We start from the raw sequence: 21215 nt of genomic DNA, 5'->3' as shown, positions 1-21215 counted from the left end.
TATAAACATAAATGCTAATGAAAAAAAAACACAAGTCCACAATAATGACTTTATATTGGGTTGCACCCCAACATTTGTTTATGACTCTTGCCCCTACCTGACTCAGCTTCTCAAAGGCAAAATATCACACCTGTCAACCATATAACCCCAGCAATTCCCTGCAGCAGGTATCTTTTTTTTTTTTTTATGCCTAAGGGCATTTGCAGCTATATGATACACTGACACATAGGCTGTTTACGAAAGGATGGCAACATACTTGGACATAATGGTGTTTGTTTTCTCAAAGCAGTCAAATACATTTATCAGATTTGTGTGTCAACTTTATAAACCATCTGCAAAATGTTTCTGATGGTTGCTAAAGTTTTGATAGGAAAAGATTCTGTATGAACCCACTCACTCCATTTCCACACTTCCTTTATAAATCCATGAAAGGTTTAGAAGCCCTTCTTGGAATTAAGTCTCTACTTTCCCGCAGCAGCCTTTTAGAGTTTGAGACTTGGAGCACAGCTCATTATACCGAGGGCTTCTCAGTGGACTGGTAATTTGTTTTAACCACCTTGCAAGAACCAGGGAGGTTAGAACAACGCTTGCTTTCATGGAGATTTGTTATGCCTCGAAATAGTATTATCTACATATGGAATCCAAATACACATATTGAAAAGAAGGGGTAATTAAAACGATGCATCCTGGAGGTGCCATTGGCCAATTTAGCTATGGGAGTCAGACATTATAAAAGGTCAGTTCAGGCACAAGCAAACATAACCAGCACTAATTTGCACAAGTTTAGGAAATCTGTATTTCTAAAGGTGGCTATACAAGGGTTGATAAAAGCTGCCAACTTGGTCCTTCCGGATTGAGTTTGCAGATTATTAGCCCATGTATGGGGCCTGCCGACTTACCCGTCACGGGAGAAGCATATTGGCTGGTTGATACGCTCCTCTACCAACAGCCTGCATTTCCTTCGTTACCATCCAATCATTGGCCTGAGGTGGCCATTTTGGGGAAAGATATGCTCATTTGGTGACCTCACCAAACAAGAAGATCTTCAGGTATATGGCCAACTTTAGTCTATTAATTTAACCTTTAGCCAAGCAATACTGGTTGTTATTTTAAGAATCGGCACAAACATTTAAACACAATTTAAAATCAGGGCTGCTTTATTACAAGTGATATTTAAAAAGGTTTAACACCAGAATACAGAAAATAACTATCACATTGCCTAAAGAAATGGGAATATTATATATAATATTTTATTAGAAGAGGAATTAAGTTAAACCCTAGTTCTCCACGTGGAGAAAAATAGCATTCGTCCCATCTTTTGAAATCTTAAAGTTTAGAAAAAAAACCTTAACATGATAGTTATCTACTTAAGGTTAGGCACAATAAAAAGTAGTGGAAAACATTGTCACACAAATGGTGCTTTTCATGGATGACTCCAGAGAGACACAGTGCAATTGTGCATTACAGCTCACCATCAGCAAGCTATTAATTGGTAAAACAAAACATCGCAAGTGTTATTTTCACCAGGGTGTGTGCAGACACGTTCCAAAGCCAAATACTAACATGTAACAAATATACCGACATAACATAGAAAATAGACGTGAGACATATTGCACTTTTATTTTATAACCACTTGTCCTCCAGTGATTGCTACTCAAGAACAAAGTGTGCTGCTAGTGACATGCCTTTATGCACACGGCAGTTTCATGTTTAAGTTCCAAGGATCTTCCTATCAGAAGCAATGTAGCAAGTCTCTTTAAAGAACAGGAATCTAAGATGTTTTACATTCAGGTGCAGTCTCCTTTTTAGTGTCACACCACCAGTTGTCACTCTGACTTTTGGCACTGGTCTCTGCCATATTAAGCTCTGTGAAGATAGACAAAGGATAAATCAGTAAACACATGCACAGAACACTTGTTTCATCCATCAAAGCACTGCAGTTGGGATTAAATTTCAGTTTGGGTTAATGTCCAGGGCCCACTTTAATATTTGTGCATTTGCTCATTGGCCACTATCAGTCCTTTCAATTGCCAGAATGACTAAACCAAACATCTTCCAGAAACGGCAGCCCCTTTAAACGGTCATTGCAGATGCACATGTAATGAGCAACAAAAAACTAATAACAAGTAATCCTGACACCTATACAGCAGCAACCAGTGCCTGCAGGCAAAGCACCATTTATTCATTCAGAGTCAAAAAACTCTGTAGGTGAGACAAGGTCACGTGAAAGGGGAGAATGTACATAGCCTGTGAGTGCAGGCACGCAGATTGTACATTTGTATTTCTGTAAGGCAGGGGTCCCCAACCATTCTTACCCATGAGTCACAGTCAAATGTAAAAAGACTTGGGGAGCAACACAGGCCCCATAAAATGTTCATGGGGGGTGCCAAATAAAGGCTGTGATTGGCTATTTGGTAGCCTTTGTGCAGACTATCAGCCTATAGGAGGTTTTGTTTGGTAGCACATCTTGTTTTTATTTAACCAAAACTTGCCCCCAAGTACAGAATTCAAAAATAAGCACCTGCTTTTGGGACACTGAGAGCAACATCCAAGGTGTTGGTAAGCAACACCAAACAGACAGAAATTGAGCAATCAGCATTGAGAATTGAGCATTTTTGTACAGAAACACACTCACAGGCTGTTGCCCTGCCTGTCAGTTCATTTATAGAAGCAGTGGATCTGCTTGCATCTGCTTTCTCTCTGCCTGCGTTTCTATACAGGTGGTGCAGCAGCAGTGTGTGCCACTGGCTTTAGCTAAGCCAGATCACTTTACTGTAAAATACTTATTTCAGCCAATGAACATGGGTTCAGAGATACAGAACTACTTCTCTTGCTTCATGTTGTCCCCAGGGGAAAGAATCCACTGTAATCACACATCTACTGAGCATAATAAACTTCTATGACCCATTGCAAAGTTTCTTAGAATAGTTTAGAATCAAGAAGCTATGTGTCATCAATTCAGAAACATTTCATCAGGTTAAAATTAACATGCTTTCATTAAAAGGGACTTACAATCATTCATAGAATAATGTAGAATACTTTCTGAGCATGCTTGCAGATTAAACTTTTTCTTTTTTTAGATTTAACGATTAGTGCTTTTTATGCCGCTAATATCATGAATGTGTAACAGGAGCACCCTCTGCTGTTTTGTCTGGAGAGAACAGCAAAAAATGTAATACATGCTTCTATCAGTTCATTAATAGTGCTTCTGAGCACCTTTGCAATTTACACAAAATTATACTTTGGGCATATGTCCCCTTTAAATAAACGATACTATACAGGCGAGCTGCGATGGAATTTAACAAAATTTGAAACAAACCCAGTTACTATTGAAGAAATCAGTAACTTACCTGAAAAATCACCAAGCTTAGAATTATCGAAAAACTGAGATGGACAATAAGGCAAAGATTTTGACTTCATGTCAAAGAATGTGTTTTTAGGGGAATCTAGATTTTCCTGTACATTTTGCTGTTTGCATGGAGACAAATTGCCGAATAGAGTGCCTTCAGTCTTGAGTGGGGAAACTGTGTGAATTTTATGCAGTCCAGCCTTGCCTGGGGATAGAGCATGCTGAATGGGTATCTCAGATCTGTTTGGAGACACTGTACGCTTTTTATGCAGTCCAGCCTTGCTTGGAGAAAGTACATGTTTTTTATGCATCCCGGTCTTGCCTGGGGACATTACTAACTGGCTGTACATTTCAGACCTGTTTGGTGACACTACACGTTTATTGTGGGACTCTGACTTCTTTGGAGATCCTGGCTGCAGGCTTGGCATTTCAGACCTTCCTGGAGAAACAGGGCCATGTCTGTAAGTTTCAGTTTTGTGAGGAAACCCTCTGTGTGATGATCCAGTATGAGAAGAGTGCACATCTGATTTTGCCTTTGTTTTCTTTAGATCATCTTCAGAGTTGGATATAGTCCTTTATAAATGGGGAGAAAAATAAATCAGCATAATGCCCTTTATAGCAGAAGATAAATAATTTCTGTTAAAAAACAAAAATCTTTAAGTGTTACCGTGATAAATGATGATATTTCTTCTTATAATGTGCCAACTCCCTTTCCAAGGCTGCCTTTTCGGACTGCAGAACAAGCATTGCAGTGCTCTGCACTATACCACTTCCTCCTCCACAAGTCACAGGGAAATTAGAAGCTTTCCGATAATCTTTTGCGATGCAAACTGTTGATAGGAAAAACATCCATGTTGATTACATAACAGAAACATCTTGCCATTTTCATTATGCAGTACAGCTATTTTGGGAGAGTTTTCTTTATCAGTTAGGAGTTGCTCAAGCAGACATCACATCAATGTAATATGGCCTTTCAAAATAGTGGTATGTTTTATGAAAACAATGCAAAAAAGTTTTTTTTAATTACAAACCTAGTTACAAAGGAGTAGAATAAACACATACCCGTTGTATCACTGTCTGCTTGTGCTCGTCTTAGTTCCTCTTTTAACCTACGCAGGCATTCTTCCTTATCATCCAAACAAGACTTTAAAGAGGCGATCCTAAAAGCACAGAACAATGTTGTTTCCACTGTTAAGGATATACACAGTGGTATTTACTTCCATTCAGATGTAAGAGGTTGGGCACTGATGTTGGCAAACAGACCTAGCCAGTGTTATGATTTATTCAGTTGGGTTGAGGCCAGGGATCTGTGCAGGTCTCTCAAGTCCTTCAACTATTTTCTCTGAAAACTGACTCTATGGATAGTTCTGAAGATTATTAAACTACTGACACAGAAAAGCCTCCTCCAAACTGTTGCAACAAAGTAGAAAGCACAGGATTGTTAAGAACCTCAGCATATCAGGTAGTGGCACCTGCAATGATGGGAGTGCCCTAAATAGCCAATTCCAATAATTAGAAGGGGTGTCCACATACATTTGGACAAATTGTGTTTGTAGATAAAATAGATTTGATTGATATAAATGATCTTTTCATATATGGCCATTTGGAACATTATACAAGACTTACTCTTGGTCTGTTGCTTTTGAGTACTTTATTTTTTCCATTTCAATCTTCACCACCTTAGTTTTAAGGTTGTCGATTTCATCTTTATATGGTGCTGCACCTTTGGCAACCCTTTCCTTAATGTACAAAGGAGAAAATAAAATGAGTTTTTTTCCAATAACTCAACAACAGTTTAAAATGAATTGAAACAAAATCAACAGCCACACACTTAATCACACGATATAGATGCTTAAAATGTTCAAAGATACCCAGTAAGGTTTTTTTTTTGTAAAAAAAAAAACAAAAACAAAAAAACAAACAAACACAAAAATAAATGCTAAGCGCACCTGTAGGTTTTGTATATCTTTCATTGCAGCCTGAAGTCTATTTTGTTTGTCAGTTAGTTTCAGCTGCATTTCTTTTAGATCAGCTTCAGCAGTTCTGCTCAGTAGTTTGTCTTGCAAAACTGCTACTTTTTCTTCTTTTTGCCTAGCATCATTTTTGACCAAGTTCAGTTCATTTTCTAGTTTTTGGATTCTTGATTGCAGTTTCTACACATTGCAAAGAAACAAATATATAAAAATATCTGCTATGCAAATGATAAGATTATGTAAATTCCACCGTTTAATTGACAGGAAAGGGTTACCTTTGATTCATCTTGGACAGTTTTTAGTTTGTCTAGAAGTCTAGCATTTTCTTCCTCCATTACACTTGCACTAGGGGCGTGGTGCTCTATCCTGCGCATTAGTTCTCTGTTTTGCTCTTTCGTCTCTAGTAATTTCACCTCAAACTGGTTCAGATATACAGTCACCTCACGTTGTATTTTTGACTGAACGACTGCCTGCAATTAAAGCCAAGGCAACCAAAAATGACCTCTTATGTAAATCATACAATATATCAAGGGAATCCTACAGTGGAGGAAGGGACATAACATGAAGTTGGACTGAAGAAAACCGAAAGGTAAAAGTTATTGAAAGACATTTACAGAAAGAGGTGATAAACAGAATAACCTTCCAGCAGAAATAGTGGGGAATGACCTCAGTAAACAAATTTACAAATACACGGGATATAAAGAAATTCTACGAACTTAACAGAAAACCAAAATATACCAAACAAACAGATGTGCCCAATCCTTTTACAAATCGGATAGAGTTTTGACTGCATAAGTGTATTAGTGTTGATACTGTAACCGTCATCAGAAGCACCTGGCTATGCACATAAAGCTTGTGCTTGCTAAGTCTGTACTTCGTAAATACTGAAAGCATGTTTTTTTAACGCAAGAGATATTCAATTTGATAAAGAAATGTACAATAAAGGGACATTTGAATGAACTCCATTTTTTACCTTTAGCCTTTTAGTTAAAAGCTGTATGGTAGAAGCAATGCGCTTATTTTCTTGTTGAACTCCTTCACTGAGCTTTTTAGCATCAATATTCAGATCTTCAAATTCCTCCAGCCACTGCATAAATTCTCTCTTTTGCTCAAGCTCTTCTTGAAGCGCTGATCCTACATGATTCAGGACTACCTGCACCTCTGAAAAGTCATCCTGAACACACTGCAAACACAAATTAGTATAAACAAGTTAGCTAGTTAATTTTTTACAGTTAACCTGCAAAGGAAATATTTATGAACATGATGACTAACCATTAATTCCATCCTCAGAATTAAGATTGTCTTAATACAAATTTCTGTTCCACAGACCAATCAGAAAGGCAGAGAGTGTGTAAGGCCTACCTGAATTATATTTGTTTTTTTAAACAGCAACTGATTTAAAAATTCAAGTTCACAGAACTTAAGTTCATCAGATGCAGAGTCCGACCATTTTGTGCCGTGCTGCTCAAAACACTGTAGCTGGAGTTGCAGTTCATCGTGCCTCTTTTGCTCTGAAGCAAGTTCCTTCTCATAATCTTGTATCAAGCTATAATCTTCTTTGACAGCAGCAGTTCGGTAAACAACCTTATAAAATATATGAGAAAGTTACATTTGACATACAAAAAGAGTTGTTTCGATTATTGTTTCTTCTTAAACAAGGGAGTTGTTTAAATCCTCCGAAAAATGGAAAATGTTAATACCACAACCAGAAATTTATGTTTAAACATTTTATAGAAGTTTTATTATATGAAATAAAAAACAAAAGTTTATATTCACTATCCCCCTTTCAGAAAGTTGTGCATTGCTTTTTTTTTTTCTTCAGAGGTGGTTTCACTTTGAATTGTACTGTAGTCTTTTAAACAAACCCTGTGAGCCACTTCAACTTGTTCTGATAGTGTTACATTTGCTGTATATGCATTTTATCTGTTATAATTCAGCCTCTAATTAAACCTTAATTTTCAGTATGCAGTTGATATACTTTCATATATGCCCAGCAAAGCAAACCTTGAAATATTTTCTTTTTGTAATACAATGGGAGAACTATACCTTAAATTTGTTCAGAAGTGTCTGCAGTTGAGTGTTTAGCTTAACATGCTCTGTTTGCACACTGCCAAAGGATCTAGAGAGCATAGATGACAGAGACTCCTTTATATTTAACATAGACTGTTTTTGTGCTTCTGTTTCCTTTTGAAGTTCACTAGAGAGACTGGTAAGCAAACTGTGTTGATCTGAATACACAGCAGAGATTTTTACCATCAGCTCCTGTAGAAGATAAAATAGATAAAATTGTCAGCTCCTTTGGATAAATTTCCTATACAAACACAATATTTTGTTTTATTTTCTTATAAAATACCTGTATTTCTTGGTTTTTGCACTCTAGTATATCCATACGTTCTGCAACATCATCTTCTTCCTGCTGGGGCTCATTCTGCATTAAACGTAGCACAGAGATTTCTTTCTCCATGAGATCAGCCTTTTCACAGAGTTCATAGTTTCTGAGCTTTTCATGCTTTAGCTCCTGCAATTAAAAATTATGTACAGGAGGTTAAAATGGCAAACCTTGTTAGGAATTCCACACCAAAGCCACAGCATTACCCATCAATATTCAGAGGATACACACCTTCTGTATTTGGTCTAGCTGTTGCTGCAGAGATGATAACTGTTGTAATAGCTCATCCACTTCATTAACTTTCTCAGCAAGTCTGTTGTTTATCTCTTCTTTCTGTTGCTTTATCATTTGAAGTTCAGTCTTACATGTACTTAACTCTTCATTTAGATGAGCAGACTAACAAAGACAGATGTTTTTATTGCATTAGAACTTAAACTATATAAACATTATACTTTCTCTGTAGAAAGAACACTTTGTTGTTCACCTTAGTATGATATAGAGAGTAATATTCTCAGGCAATTTGAAATTGGTCTTCATTTGTTATTTGTAGTTTTTTTTTTTTTTTTTTAGTTATTTTACTTTTTGTTCAGCAGCTTTTCAGTTTGGAGTTTCAGCTGCTATCTGGTTGCTAGGGTCCAAATAACCTTAGCAACCAGGGGGTGGTTTAAATGAGAGACTATATGAATAGGAGAGGACCTGTACACAGAAATACGTTATAAAAAGAAATAAGAAATAAATAATGGAAACCAATTGAAATGCTGCAGAGAACTGGCCATTCTATAACATACTAAAAGTTAATTTGAAGCGACCCACCCCTTTAAGATACTTCAACATCCAAGCCTGGAAACAGACTGGGAATTTTTTTATAGGTCAGCTGGGGTGTTGAATATGCCCTTATTTATTCCATATTTACCACTGGCAAAACTTTTTCTGCAGAATTGGTATTGGTACAAACACAAACTGAAGCAAATGCTGGACAGCCACCAATAAGCAAGCATTATAATAAAAGTTGCACCATGAACTCATGCAGTAATAAAAGCATTGATAAAGGAATAGATCTAAAGCATGCTTAAAACCCTTGTTAGAATATATTTGGTTAAAAATTACTACACTTCAACATTGAAACTATAATAAATGTTTCTGTCGGAAAAAAGATGGTCAGTGCATACTGCAGGAGCAATACACTGCTTTTAATAGCAAACACTTTTTTAGGAATCGCTTTGATACCTGTTTTTGCAAGGATTCCTTTGAATCTCTGAATTCATCCATCTCTTTTGACAGCATCCTTATTTCATCGGTGAGACTGGCTACTTTATTTGCAGCTTCATCCTTTTCCCTTTTAGCTTGCACTAATGCATGATCTCTACTATTTAATGTCAGTGCTAGCTGCTCCAATTCTGAAGCCAGTTGCTGCTTACAATGGCTAAGGTTCTCCTTTTCACTCAAAGTTTCATTCACAATGTCAGCACTCTGAAGAATCTCCTCCTCTAGAGAAGAAATCTTAGCAGTGAGGTCCTTTATATTATTTACAGCATCACCTATCTCCTTCTCAGCCTTTTCCAACTGAAAATCTTTGGTCTTTAAAGACTCCCGGAGCTCTTCCATCTGGGAGGAAAACTGTTGCCTTGACAGGCTGAAGCTCTCATTTTCATCAATTACTTTGTTTAGAGTAGTAGCATTTTCACTGATCTGTTCCTCTAGAAAAGATATATTTTCTGTAAGAGCTATAACCTTATTTACGGCTTCATCTCTGTCTTGCTCCATTTCACCCAATGCCAGGTCTTTGCTCTTCAATGTTTGCCTAAGGTGTTCAGTGTCCAGAGCCAGTTGCTCCTTAGAATGAATAAGGCTCTCTTTTTCATAAAGGGTTTCCTTTAAATTGGTGGCATTTTGAAGCAGCTGTTCTTCTATAGTTGCTATTTTCTCAGTGAGATCTATTATTTTCGTGGCTGCATCAGCTTTTTCCTTTTCTGCTTGTTCCAATGCAAAGTCTTTTTCTTTTAAAGACAGGCTTAGAGTTTCAATCTCTGAGAACAAGTGTTGCTTAGACTGGTCCAGGTCATCTCTCTCGCTGAGAGTTTCTTTCATGGTTGTTACATTATGAAGTATCTGATTTTCTAGAAGAGAGATCTGTAAATGAAAAAAAAAAAAAAAAAAACCAAAATCACATGACTGGGTTGTACAAAACAAATGCTAAATACATATATATTACTATGAAAAAAATGCAACTTTTAACATACCTTTTCTTCCAGTACAGAAATCTGGGAGGTCAGCTGTTGAACCTTATCTTTCTGCTGCTGCAATTCTTCTTGAGTCCTTCTTAGATCATCTTGTGTTTCGATAGACTGTAAAGATTTTGATCCAAATTAGAATTTTTTTCATGTTAACAGTTGCAGAGGGATTATGTAGTAACTCTGGTAAAATACATCCAAAGTCAGAATGCACAATAAGCAATACAATTAATTCAAGTAATTAAACTGCCCTGGCCAGTGACTTACAGAGCCATCAGATATTGCTCATTGTTTAAAAAAAAACAAAACAAAAAAAAAAAACCTCCCACTGCAGAATTACCCACAGTAGCTTTAATAACACATCCTCAGCAGTGAATCACCAAAACCTTTTTTAGGATAGACATTTTCAGTATCATCAGGCCTTATGAGATTGAAATCCTGTCAACTGGCTTTAACACTAAATCCTCTCTGGCATTATCAGCCAACAGGTCTAATGCAAAGGTGCGACACACAATGTTAAATGAATTTAATACACATCCAAAAATAGAAATCTAATCCATTAGTTACTCAAGCTTACCATTTCAACATTCTCCCTTAGGTCTTCTTGCAGCTGGTCCCTCTCAGCCATTACAGTCCTTTGGCTATTTTTCAGTTCTTCCATTTCCAGCATAAGCGCTTCCATTTCTTGGCCCAGATTAATTACTTTTTGTTCAGATTCCTTTAAAGTCTCCAGTGCCAACTCTTTATCCTTTAAGCTTTTCATAAGCTCTTCTATCTCACATTTAAGTTTGTGCTGGCTTTGCTCGAGTTCCTTATTCTGATTTAGCAGACATTGCTCTTCATTGGTCTTTTGCTGCATTTCATTTTTGAAATTCAAACCCTTTATTTGAAACAAAAATATGGAGTCTGATTAAACAGATCATGCTATAATTCAACTGATATTGCAAGCCTGCAACAATGCTTAAAGGGATAAAAGCATTTTAATCACTTAAATAAAAATATAGGTATGCAAAAGTTAAATACCAGACTAGTCTCCGAAAAGAGTGTGTTCTGGAATATTCCAAACTATAGATAAAGTCAGGAACATAGTTTTTTCAGTGTAAAAGGTTAAACAGCAGCTGCTCTTTTGTAGGTTGGAAGAGAAACTCTTATCCCTATCTGGAAGGGCTTACAGCTCGCAAATATTCTAGGAGCGTACACAGCGTGGGTGCCCCTGAGGATCTCACAGATTTGCACACGCTGGCTCCATGCACAGGAAGGGCTTACAGCTCGCAAATATTATGGGAGCGTGCACAGCGTGGGTGCCCCCGAGGATCTCATGCAAAGGACGCGCACACAGCACGTATGATGGGTACGCACACAACGTGGCTCCCTCTGAGGATCTCATATGGAAAATCTTTACAGCAGCCTGAAGGACAAGGAGTAAGTTAACTGTTATAGCTATGTTATGAGAACAGAGGCCAATATTTTCTAGCACATAATGCTGCCACTCAGTGTGGCTCCCATGCAGAACACAGTGTGCTTCACTCACAGGCCAAGCCAATGGAAGAGGCAGTAGGCACTGATCTGGGAATCCACATATATGGTATATATGATATTTTCCAAAGCTTGCCAGTTGCTTGGATTTCCATCTTATCATTACTTAGTATGGCAGCTTCCTTAGCCTTCCCAAACTTGCCTGACAGTTAAAAAAGAAACTTAGCAGCAGCTGCTGCATTTCCCCTAGGCTTATACTCGAGTCAATAAGTTTTTCCTGTTTTCTTAGGTAAAATTAGGTACCTCGGCTTATATTCGGATCGGCTTAAACTCGAGTATATACGGTAAGTGGAGCCACAGCCGAGGTTAGTTTCAAGAGGGCCTTTAAAATGAAAGTTTAAAAACATCTGCCTTAGAGACTAATTGAATTTACTTTGAGAAGGATGCTTAAGCCCACAAGCTTTAAACCACACCAAACAAACTGGCTATTACAAGATGCTTGTTAGTAGCGCTCAAAAGATTCAACAGTTAGGATCAAAGGGCAATAGTAGGGAAAAAAAGTTGCAGTTAACTTGCAGCACCTCCACTTCTTGGTAAGCTCACACAGTTAAGGGAACTAAAGATTTTTGGCTTTTGAATGATTTTTATTTGAATTAACTTGTTAGCAGCACTCCAGTTTGAAATTTCAGCAGCTATCTGGCTGCTAGGGTGAATTACTTTAGCGACTAGGCTGTGGTTTTAATGAGAGACTGGAATATGAATAAAAAAAAAAAGGACATCAGTAGAAAGATAAGTGAAAAAATTAAATAACAAAACTGTAGCTTGAAAGCTTGATAGACTCAGAGGGCGGCAAATAATTAAACTAAAAAATTCTATGGCAATTCTATAACATACTAAGAGTTAACTTGAAGGTGAACTACCCCGTTAAGTACACTGGTTAAAACTTTCTTCACTGCGTCACTACAAGCACAGGCATGACATATGGAATTTGAGGTGCAACCACTGTAAGATTTGTAGTTCTGCTGCTTATAAGGCAGGCCTAAATAGTCATTACATTATCTTTACAATGTAGTTACAAAGAGTAGTACAATATCTAAAAGGTGTTAAAAGTAGATGGCAAGGACCAAACAGAAACAAAGACAAATGACACTTTTTTCTTTTCATTTGACTAGGAGTTAAGAAGTGGCATTTTACCATTTCAATGTTCTCTTTTAGATCGCCTTTTAGTTGGTCCACCTCAGCTGTTAAGTGGTCATAGGCTTGCTGCAGCTCTTCCTTTTCTTGAGTAACTACTTGCATTTGCTGTTTAAGAGCAAGACGTTGTTGTTCAGTATCATGTTTCTCATGCTGCAAGGACTCAAGTGAGGACTGCAATTCCATCATACTATTTACCAGATGTTCCACCTCAGATTTTAGCTTAACCTGAGCTTGTTCAAGCTCTTCTTTTTCATGTTGTAGTTTTTGCTGCTCATTATTTTTTTGATGTAATTCTTCAGTCAGTAGCAATATCTGCAAGAAATAATTTGAAATTCTAGACCAGGAGTCCCCCAACCTTCTTACTTGTGAGCAAAAAAAAAGACTTGGAGAGCAACACAAGCATCATAAATATTCATGGAGGTGCCAAATAAGGGCTAAGAATGGCTATTAGGCAGCCTCTATGCACACTATCAGCTTACAGAAGGTTTTATTTAATAATAAATCTCCAACAAAAACTTGCCACCAAGTTATGTATTTAAAAATAACTACCTGGTTTGGGGGCAGAGAGCAACATCCAAGGGGTTGGGGAGCAACATGTTGCTCACAAGCCACTGGTTGGGGATCACTGTTCTAGACAGTTGAGTGCCAACCCATTTGAGCAAGTCTCTACAGTCTTGGCCTGTTGTAATAATTTGTATGGTACAGGTAAGGGATCCCTTATCCGGACACTCGATGTCCAGAAAGCTCCGAATTAAGAAAAGCCTGTCTCCCATAGACTCCATTTTAATCAAATAATTCAGATTTTTAAAATTTAATTTTTCTCTGTAAAAATAAAACAGTGCTTTGTATTTGATCCCAACTAAGATATAATAAATCTATACTGGATGCAAAATAATCCTATTGGGTTTAATTAATGTTTTATTGAACTTTTTAGAAGACTTAAGGTATGAAGATACAAATTACAGAAAGACCCCTTATCTGGAATACCCTTGGTCCCAAGCATTCTGGATACGGGTCCTATACCTGTACTAGGATTGCCTTATTTATATATTGCAGTCAGCCAATGATCACACAACATACCTTTTCTTCCAAAGGATGCATGCATTCTGTAGAAGTTTCCTTTTCTTGAGTTACTGGAGAATTGTCAGAAGAATCGCCTCCAAGATTAGCCAGCTGCAAATGATACTCCAACTCTTGCTGTGATTTTTGCAATTGACCATGAGTATCTGACTGCTACAAAGAAATAAAAAAATAATTAATAAACAGTAAAAATGTGCAGTGCAGTAAAAATGTGCCACGTACAGACAATAGCCTAATTGAAAGAGTGTTCAGTAGGCTCAGTAATTCTATAAACATCTGTGGGGACACTAGAGCACAGATATCATTAATTTAAGTTTACACATGCAGGAACATTTTTTTTTTTTTTTTTTTTTTTGCACAATCTTGATAGAACAGCTCAGAACTAAAGCATAACAAAAATGAATATGGTTAGAAATTATATATTTAAAATTCTAAGGTTATTGTACCAGCCCAAAGGTCTAGCAGTCCTATAACAGTAACGGATTGATAAAAATCATTGAAACGTTACTAGAAGGAAAGGTTACAGTGCCAAATAGCAATCAATTTTGATCCAGAATGCACTAGTATTAACTACTGCTATAGTTATATAATATACACACATTATTCTTTCTTCAATTATTCATTCTTCTTCTATTTTAAGACCAGAAGGTTGACAACGCTGTGCAGTGTACATCTACAAAATAATATACAGTGCTATCTTAATACTTTACTCACATGCCTTACGGCGGTCTCAATATTCTCTTTTAGAAGAATATTTTCATTGAGCAAGCATTCTAGCCTCTGTTGCAGGTTATCTTTCAATAGAACGGATTCCTCCATCTCTTGCTGAAGGATTTCAAGTTTGTTAGACAGTTCCAGCTTTTCTTCTTGCAGTCTTTTCAATAAATACTGATTACTCTCAAGTTTTTCTTCCAGAACTTTTTCCTCAGAAACAGAACCCTGATCACTTCTGTCCTGCTCCACTTTAACCGAATGCTGGTCAGTACTGCCCTCAACACTGTCATCTTGTACAGGGGTTTCCAATTTTCCCTCAACTAAACTGGTCTTTGTAGTTTGTACAAGTTCAAAGTAATCTCTGTCTTTTATTTCCAGCCTTTCTTCTGCAGCCTTTAACTGTGCTTTCAGGATCTCTATCTCATCTACCAGCTTCTGTGAACCACTGAACTCCTCTTCTAAACGGCATCTGTTCTCCTACAAAGAAATGTCCAAAAATAAACAAACATTTCTCAGAATTCAGTGGGGCTGTGAATGAGAATTTATAGACCTACATTTGAGTTTATAACAAGTGTATATTGGTTCAAATTTAGGCAAGATTCAATATCCTCCTCAAAGATATGTAAAAATGTAAAATTGCTTCCTAAAAGTTTCAGAGAACAGCTACCATTTTAAATTCTATTAAGAGTGGAAAACATTGTAACATGTAATTAGATCTGCTATAATGTAACCAAAAAACACTTTAATTTGCTATAAGCAGAAAAAAAAAAACAAATGTATCACTTTGTCTGTAAAAATAAAAAGTCATACCTGTCCATCATTCAGAATTTTTTTTTAATGCATGCAGAAAACCATGATTATCTTTTTATATCCATGCCCATAGTCCCCTTTATTTTATGGACTATAAAAATTTTAACCCCAAAATTCTGAAAGCCATAACTGAAGCTTAATATTCACCTGCTTCATTGATGTAGAACATAGCTTTTCAACTTTTCACATGTAGTGGGGTGTTTATTTCTCATACCATATCCCTTATTTGGAAACCCATTAACCAGAAAGCTCAGAATTATGGGAAGGCCATCTTTCAGAGACTCCATTTAACAAACACTTTAAATGTTAAAAAATGAATTCCTGTTGTCTGTAATAAAACTGTACCTTATACCAAAGATAAAATTAAGACTTATTGTTGGCAAAACAATCCTGTTGGGTTTATTTTAGGTTTTAATATTTTTTTAGTAGACACAATAAAGGGACATTCTGGACAACAGGTTCCATACCAGTAGCAATTTTTTCTTACTTGGTTTAGCAAATCAATGTTCCATCTACATCACATTTAATTTAATAAAAAAAAAAAAACCAAAAAACTTTCAATAGTGTTTCTTACTCATACTAAATCAATTAAATAAGTCTCTACGTTGTAACTTACCAATAAGCAGAATATTATATAAAAAGAATGAAAAAAAATATAAATAAAAATTCTTGCTTACATGTTGTGTATATTTTTGCAGATCAGTTGTTAGTTGACTTTTCTCTTCTCTAAGGCTAAGGATAAGCTGCTGAAGTTGCTCTCTTTCTTGAATGGCAGAATCTAATTGGTTATGTAGTTGTTGAAGACTCTCTTGTGATCTACTCTCGGCTTCTGACCACTCTAGTTTCATTGGTGATAATGCAACCTCTTTAACATCTGTCCTATGCACTTCATCCAGTGTCTGCATATCCTGGTCTTTTGACTCCCTAACCTACATGAACAAAATGCATACATTTTTACACATAATTGTAAAGTAATAAAAGCTTACATCAAATCCAACAACCCAATCAAATGTTTACTTTTAGACAGATGACCAATAATTTCTATGTTCAGTTTGTGTCAGCCAACTTGTTACTAAGTCAGGGTTATCAAGGTTGGAATAGATAATCATGCAGAATTTCAAGTCATTGTTATGCAAGTTTGACCAACTACAAATTAGCCTATCAATCAAAATCATTATTTATATTATTTATCATAGTTCAGCCTTAAAGGATTTAATATCTCAATATTTTTTTCCAGGTGATTAAATCTAGTCTGGAAGCACTTTCAGGAAAGTTATTACATTTTACTAATCAATCCATTATGAATAATAGATTTGTTATAGGTTAATCACCACTGTGCTAACAGCTAATGATAATTATGTATCAGATTAAATGGTTTCATATATTTACATAAATACAAAATTGCTTAATCTGACTTTAAAATATACACTTTTAGCCACTTTACAAATAACTGATAATTAAAAAAAAATCTTTCATTCTAGATGCTATTAGCTTCTACCATGAAAAGTTCAGATAAAATATAATATAATATTTTCACAGACAATAGTACCTGTCTGTAGAGATCCAGTTCTTTAATAACCAATTCATGGGCTAACTTTAATGATTCCAACTCTGAGAGAAGCTGTTCTTTTTCTCCATTCACCAAAGCTAATGTTTCCTTTGCCATTTCATATTTGGACTCTGAAATAATAAAGGTTAAAGATTGTAGCTTGATATGTGTATATAAAATATAAGTAATATATATCTTATTATTTTCTTACCTTCTTCTTTCAGAATGTCAAGTGTTTTACTGAGCTGATGTTCAAGTTCCTCAACTTTTTTAGCAGCGTTTTCTTCCTCCAGCTGAGTATTAGATTGCTCTGTTTCTGGTTTCGTTTGATTTGTTGTACAATGGAGTGCTTCCTAAAAACAAAAATATGTACAGACTAGGTAGGAATTTATCTGCATATTACATGTTTTCCAGTTGATTGTTTGGCCCAGGGGTTTGATTCCACTGTGCTCTAATAAATGCCTGCAAAGGTCAGCTGTTTAACTTCAACTCAGTTTTTCCATCTGCCTAGGATTCCTTGAACACAGCATAACAGCAGCAAGGGAATAAGGTTTACAGAGCTCTGACCTACACTGAATAGGAAATACACACTTTGTATGAAGATGTTTACAGCTGTCAGCTAACTGAATAAAAGTATTTACTATTTCTGACATGTTTTGTTTATTCACTATCAGCAGCATAATGACACACAAATCAAATTTGACATTGCAATTCACAGATCTATTGTTTTAGGTAACAAAAAAAAGCTGATCCTGTTATCCGGAAATCCAGAATGATAAACATTATGGGAAGTCCATCTCCTATAGACACTATTTTAATCAAATTTAAAAATTTTTATAAATGATTTCTCTTTTCTCTGTAATTATAAAACAGTACCTTGTACTTAATCCCAACTAAGATATAATTAATCCTTATTGGAGACAAAACAATCCTATTGGGTTTAATTAATGGTTACATTACTTTTGGTAGATGTAAGGTATGGATGCCCAATTACGGAAAGATCCCTTGACCAAAAAAACCCAGGTTCCGAGCATTCTGGATAACAGGTTCTACAACGGTGTATTGTAAAGGCAGTTTTCTCCCAAAAATATTTAAAAGTCAATCATTTACAGTACAAAATGATTAATGGTTTCAGGCATTGTTTTTGCAGAAATTGTTCCCAGAAAACTGGAAATAACTAATCGGAAAATAAACTAGTGAAGGAAAGATTAGGATGAAAAACATTCCATCCTTAGCTAGATCAAAAAAGTACATCAGATAATATTATGGCCCTATCAGTATACAGGAACGGTCACAAATATTTGCAGGTCATACAAGGTGTTTCATGCTGGGCCAGCCTGTAAATGAAAGCAATAACTAAGCTTCTGGGACAGGGATTTATGGAAACACATGGTCACCCTCTGTAAAGCTCTATGTAAAAGGTATCAGCATTATTTATCTGAAAGCTAATATGATCTAAAATAATTACCTGTTTGTGGGACTCAAGTTCCTTAGTTAGAGTCTCTGTGGTTAATCTTAGGGAATCCAAAGTCACAAGAAGCTGGTCTTTTTCCATAGTCACTAATTCAAGAGTCTCCACAGCCTTTTCATACTTGGAACCTGTATTAAAAAGGATACATTTTAATGTAGAAGCAAAATTTGTGTCACCCACTCCCCCTAGGGGGGAAAAAAAAAGCATTCCTCTTATGTAGGCCTGCTTTGTGGACTTAAGCATGGGGTCTTTTTGAACAAATTCTTTTTAAAATACCTTTTAAACATTATCATAAAATTTTCACTTTTATTAAGAAAGTGAATTAACAGAAGCTAAGAATATGCATATATGAAAATAGCCTACTGAGCATGAGCGTTTCTTTGAAATTAGAAAAAGTGCAATTTCTGTAAATGCTTTCAGTCTTACTGGTATCTTGAAGATTTTCAGAAATGCTTTTAAGTAGGTTCTCTTGCTCCTCCATTTTTCTGAGCTTTTCTTCAAGTTGATTTTGCAGCTGTTGTGTATTAGCTCTCTCTTCTGCAAGCTCAGCCGAGTACTGGTCAGAATGATGCTTTAGCGCCTCCTTTAAAATCAATTTGAAAAAGGGGGTTATAGCAGTGTTTATCAAATTGTGGGCATTGAAGATTTATGGGGGAGGTGTTGGTACTGGGTACCAAACTTATTTGAACTACAGCTTTATTTTGTTTTCAGACCTCCCTCAAATCTAGACATAGATTTACTGATATAAACAGATTTAAACCCTTTCTTTACAATACTGATGAGACTAGCAGTACTATTCATTAAAGTACAATTGGGTATGAATGCTAAAAATGTGTATTTTTTGTAAGTTTTAGAACTATGTTTATTTTCTGCGATTTTTTTTGTTAATTTCTGTAACTTTTTTGTGCTTGCGACAATTTATGCGACAAAATCGTATTGTTGCAACGAGTACGAAAGTTTAGTTATTCATTCAAGCTTCGGTATTGTGACTTTCCTTTTACCAGGTTGGAGCTGCAGAGTGCCATTGAGTCCTATGGGAGGCTTCCAAAAACATACACCAAAGGTTCAAAGTCAGGAAGTTTTTCACGCCGCTTATGATTGTTCGGATACAAAAGTTACTTAATACAGGTACAAATTTTTCCAATTTGTAGTTTTTAAAGTCTGAAATTTGGACTTTGATAAATCAGCCCCTAAAAGTGTGCATTTTATAGTTCAGCATTCAGAGCTACATAGGGAGTTAATCCTTATAGAAGTTCTATTAATGTGGCCTAATTTGACTTACTACACACCATTTACAATTGGGAGGGGCCATGGGAAACGGTAGGAAAAGTTGTGTCCATTTAGGTTGAGCCAGTGACCGACTGGGCAAAACAAAAAACTGTAATCTATATCTGTATCACCTTCACAAAGTCAGGAGTAGAAATAAATCAGAAATATAAGGGTGCTGAAAGAGACACAGGATTAAAGTCTTCGGGATTAAAGGAATTAATACCTTTTTATGCCATCTCTTTGTGGTCCCAGCAATATATATTGTATAATGTATTTCCCTGATTTTACAACATTTTTTCTGGTCCCCTGAAAAACGCAAAATGGGGATTCTATCGTATACCATTTTTGGGTGCAGCTTCTGGTGGAGATTTGTTCACATTACTATAAACAATGCACTTAAGCATTGCCTATGTAGAACATAAATTTCTTCCTCTGTACCTATTACTAGCCATTTCTGTAAGGGGATTTTATTTTACACCTTGTCAGAAGTAAATGTAAAATGTTTCCTTTCTACCCCAAGCCTTTATTGTTTTTTTTTTTTTAATGAGCTGTTTATCTCTTATAAAAAACCAAACATTTTCATCCCCCCCCATCTCCTGCATAACTGTACCCCAATGAATAAAAAAAAAAAAAATCTATTGATCTACATTATGATTATTTTTATAATCTCATTTTTGGTGAGATTGAAAGCTTTTGCCAAGTAGGTGGAATATATACATTATATTAAATCAGAGATTTTACCACCTGCACTTTTATCAGTGGTGCTTTTATCAGTTTCTCCTTATCACTGCCTTCAGCTATTTATCGCACTTATCAAATGCTCTCGGGGCTTACTTTAGCATTTACATAAAGTATTTTAATTAAGCTCCTGTATAAAAGTCAACAGTTAGCTTAAAAATAAGCTGGGGGTTACTGGTTACACTACTTACTTTGTTTTGAATATCGTCACCATCACCCAAAGACTGTTCATCTTGTGTGTTACATTGATTTACTTGGGATTTCAATTCATCCAACAACTGTGTCTTTCTCTTCAGTTCATCTAGAACATTACGCAGTTCATCCTGGGTTTCAATAGACTAAAACAAAAATTATATTAGTAAAAACAGGGCAACTGGTTAAATTTCACTTCAGTTACCTAAATGTATATCCTACCATTTCAATATTTTCTTGAAGATTACACCTCAGCTCATCTCTCTCTGCCCTCAAACTTCCAAGTATTTCTTGCAGCTCTTCCTTCTCCTGAATAGTGGCCAACATTTTCTCCTGTAGTTGCTTTACCTCAGCATACCCATCATTTTTCAAATCTCTCTCAGAAAACATTTGTAATTCTTCATTCAGCTCATTGATCTAACAAAAGAAACACACATATTAAGACAAAGTTTCTCATTAAACATTGTAGATTATTTATAATCTACAACAGCAGGGACCATTATCTAAAAGTTTCTTGCCCTGTTCCTCCTCTCCCACCCCACTTGACCACCCTTTGCTCCTTGATGGTTTCGTATCACCAGAACTATGCAACAGACTTTTTAAGACTCCTCAACAGATATGTGCTGCAGTTTCACTTTAGAGACTAATGATCATCACGGAAGTGATCCAGGAGAAAAAAATATATTGGTATAGAGGTAGTAGACATGAGATGAAACATGAGGTAATAAAGTTATCAAATTAAGGATAAGGGAAACTTTGCATGTACAAACTAAAAAT

General features: G+C 36.0%; 1 protein-coding gene across 1 annotated transcript in view; it reads right to left on the bottom strand.

Annotated features, from left to right (window-relative positions):
• Positions 1-1134: 1134 nt before the first annotated feature.
• The window catches only part of cenpe (centromere protein E), a 42482-nt gene continuing 22401 nt past the window's right edge, over positions 1135-21215 (bottom strand). Inside the window, exons 29-53 of the mRNA XM_004911090.4 lie at positions 20661-20855; positions 20438-20584; positions 18666-18822; positions 18237-18367; positions 16980-17121; positions 16769-16899; positions 15897-16148; positions 14410-14886; positions 13696-13848; positions 12613-12927; positions 10520-10822; positions 9952-10056; positions 8939-9841; positions 7943-8107; positions 7676-7840; positions 7369-7584; positions 6685-6906; positions 6296-6505; positions 5598-5792; positions 5299-5502; positions 4976-5088; positions 4412-4509; positions 4017-4179; positions 3351-3922; positions 1135-1866 (exon numbers count right to left, since the gene is read on the bottom strand). Of these exons, the coding sequence (XP_004911147.2) occupies positions 1772-1866; positions 3351-3922; positions 4017-4179; positions 4412-4509; positions 4976-5088; positions 5299-5502; positions 5598-5792; positions 6296-6505; positions 6685-6906; positions 7369-7584; positions 7676-7840; positions 7943-8107; positions 8939-9841; positions 9952-10056; positions 10520-10822; positions 12613-12927; positions 13696-13848; positions 14410-14886; positions 15897-16148; positions 16769-16899; positions 16980-17121; positions 18237-18367; positions 18666-18822; positions 20438-20584; positions 20661-20855 (5829 nt within the window). The 3' untranslated portion in view covers positions 1135-1771. The remainder of the gene's footprint in view (positions 1867-3350; positions 3923-4016; positions 4180-4411; positions 4510-4975; positions 5089-5298; positions 5503-5597; positions 5793-6295; positions 6506-6684; positions 6907-7368; positions 7585-7675; positions 7841-7942; positions 8108-8938; positions 9842-9951; positions 10057-10519; positions 10823-12612; positions 12928-13695; positions 13849-14409; positions 14887-15896; positions 16149-16768; positions 16900-16979; positions 17122-18236; positions 18368-18665; positions 18823-20437; positions 20585-20660; positions 20856-21215) is intronic.

This window comes from Xenopus tropicalis, chromosome 1 (genome assembly GCF_000004195.4).
Source record: "Xenopus tropicalis strain Nigerian chromosome 1, UCB_Xtro_10.0, whole genome shotgun sequence".
In the NCBI taxonomy this organism is placed as follows: Eukaryota; Metazoa; Chordata; class Amphibia; order Anura; family Pipidae; genus Xenopus; species Xenopus tropicalis.
Note: the sequence above shows the minus strand (reverse complement) of the source record. Positions and strands in the feature narration are given on the sequence as shown.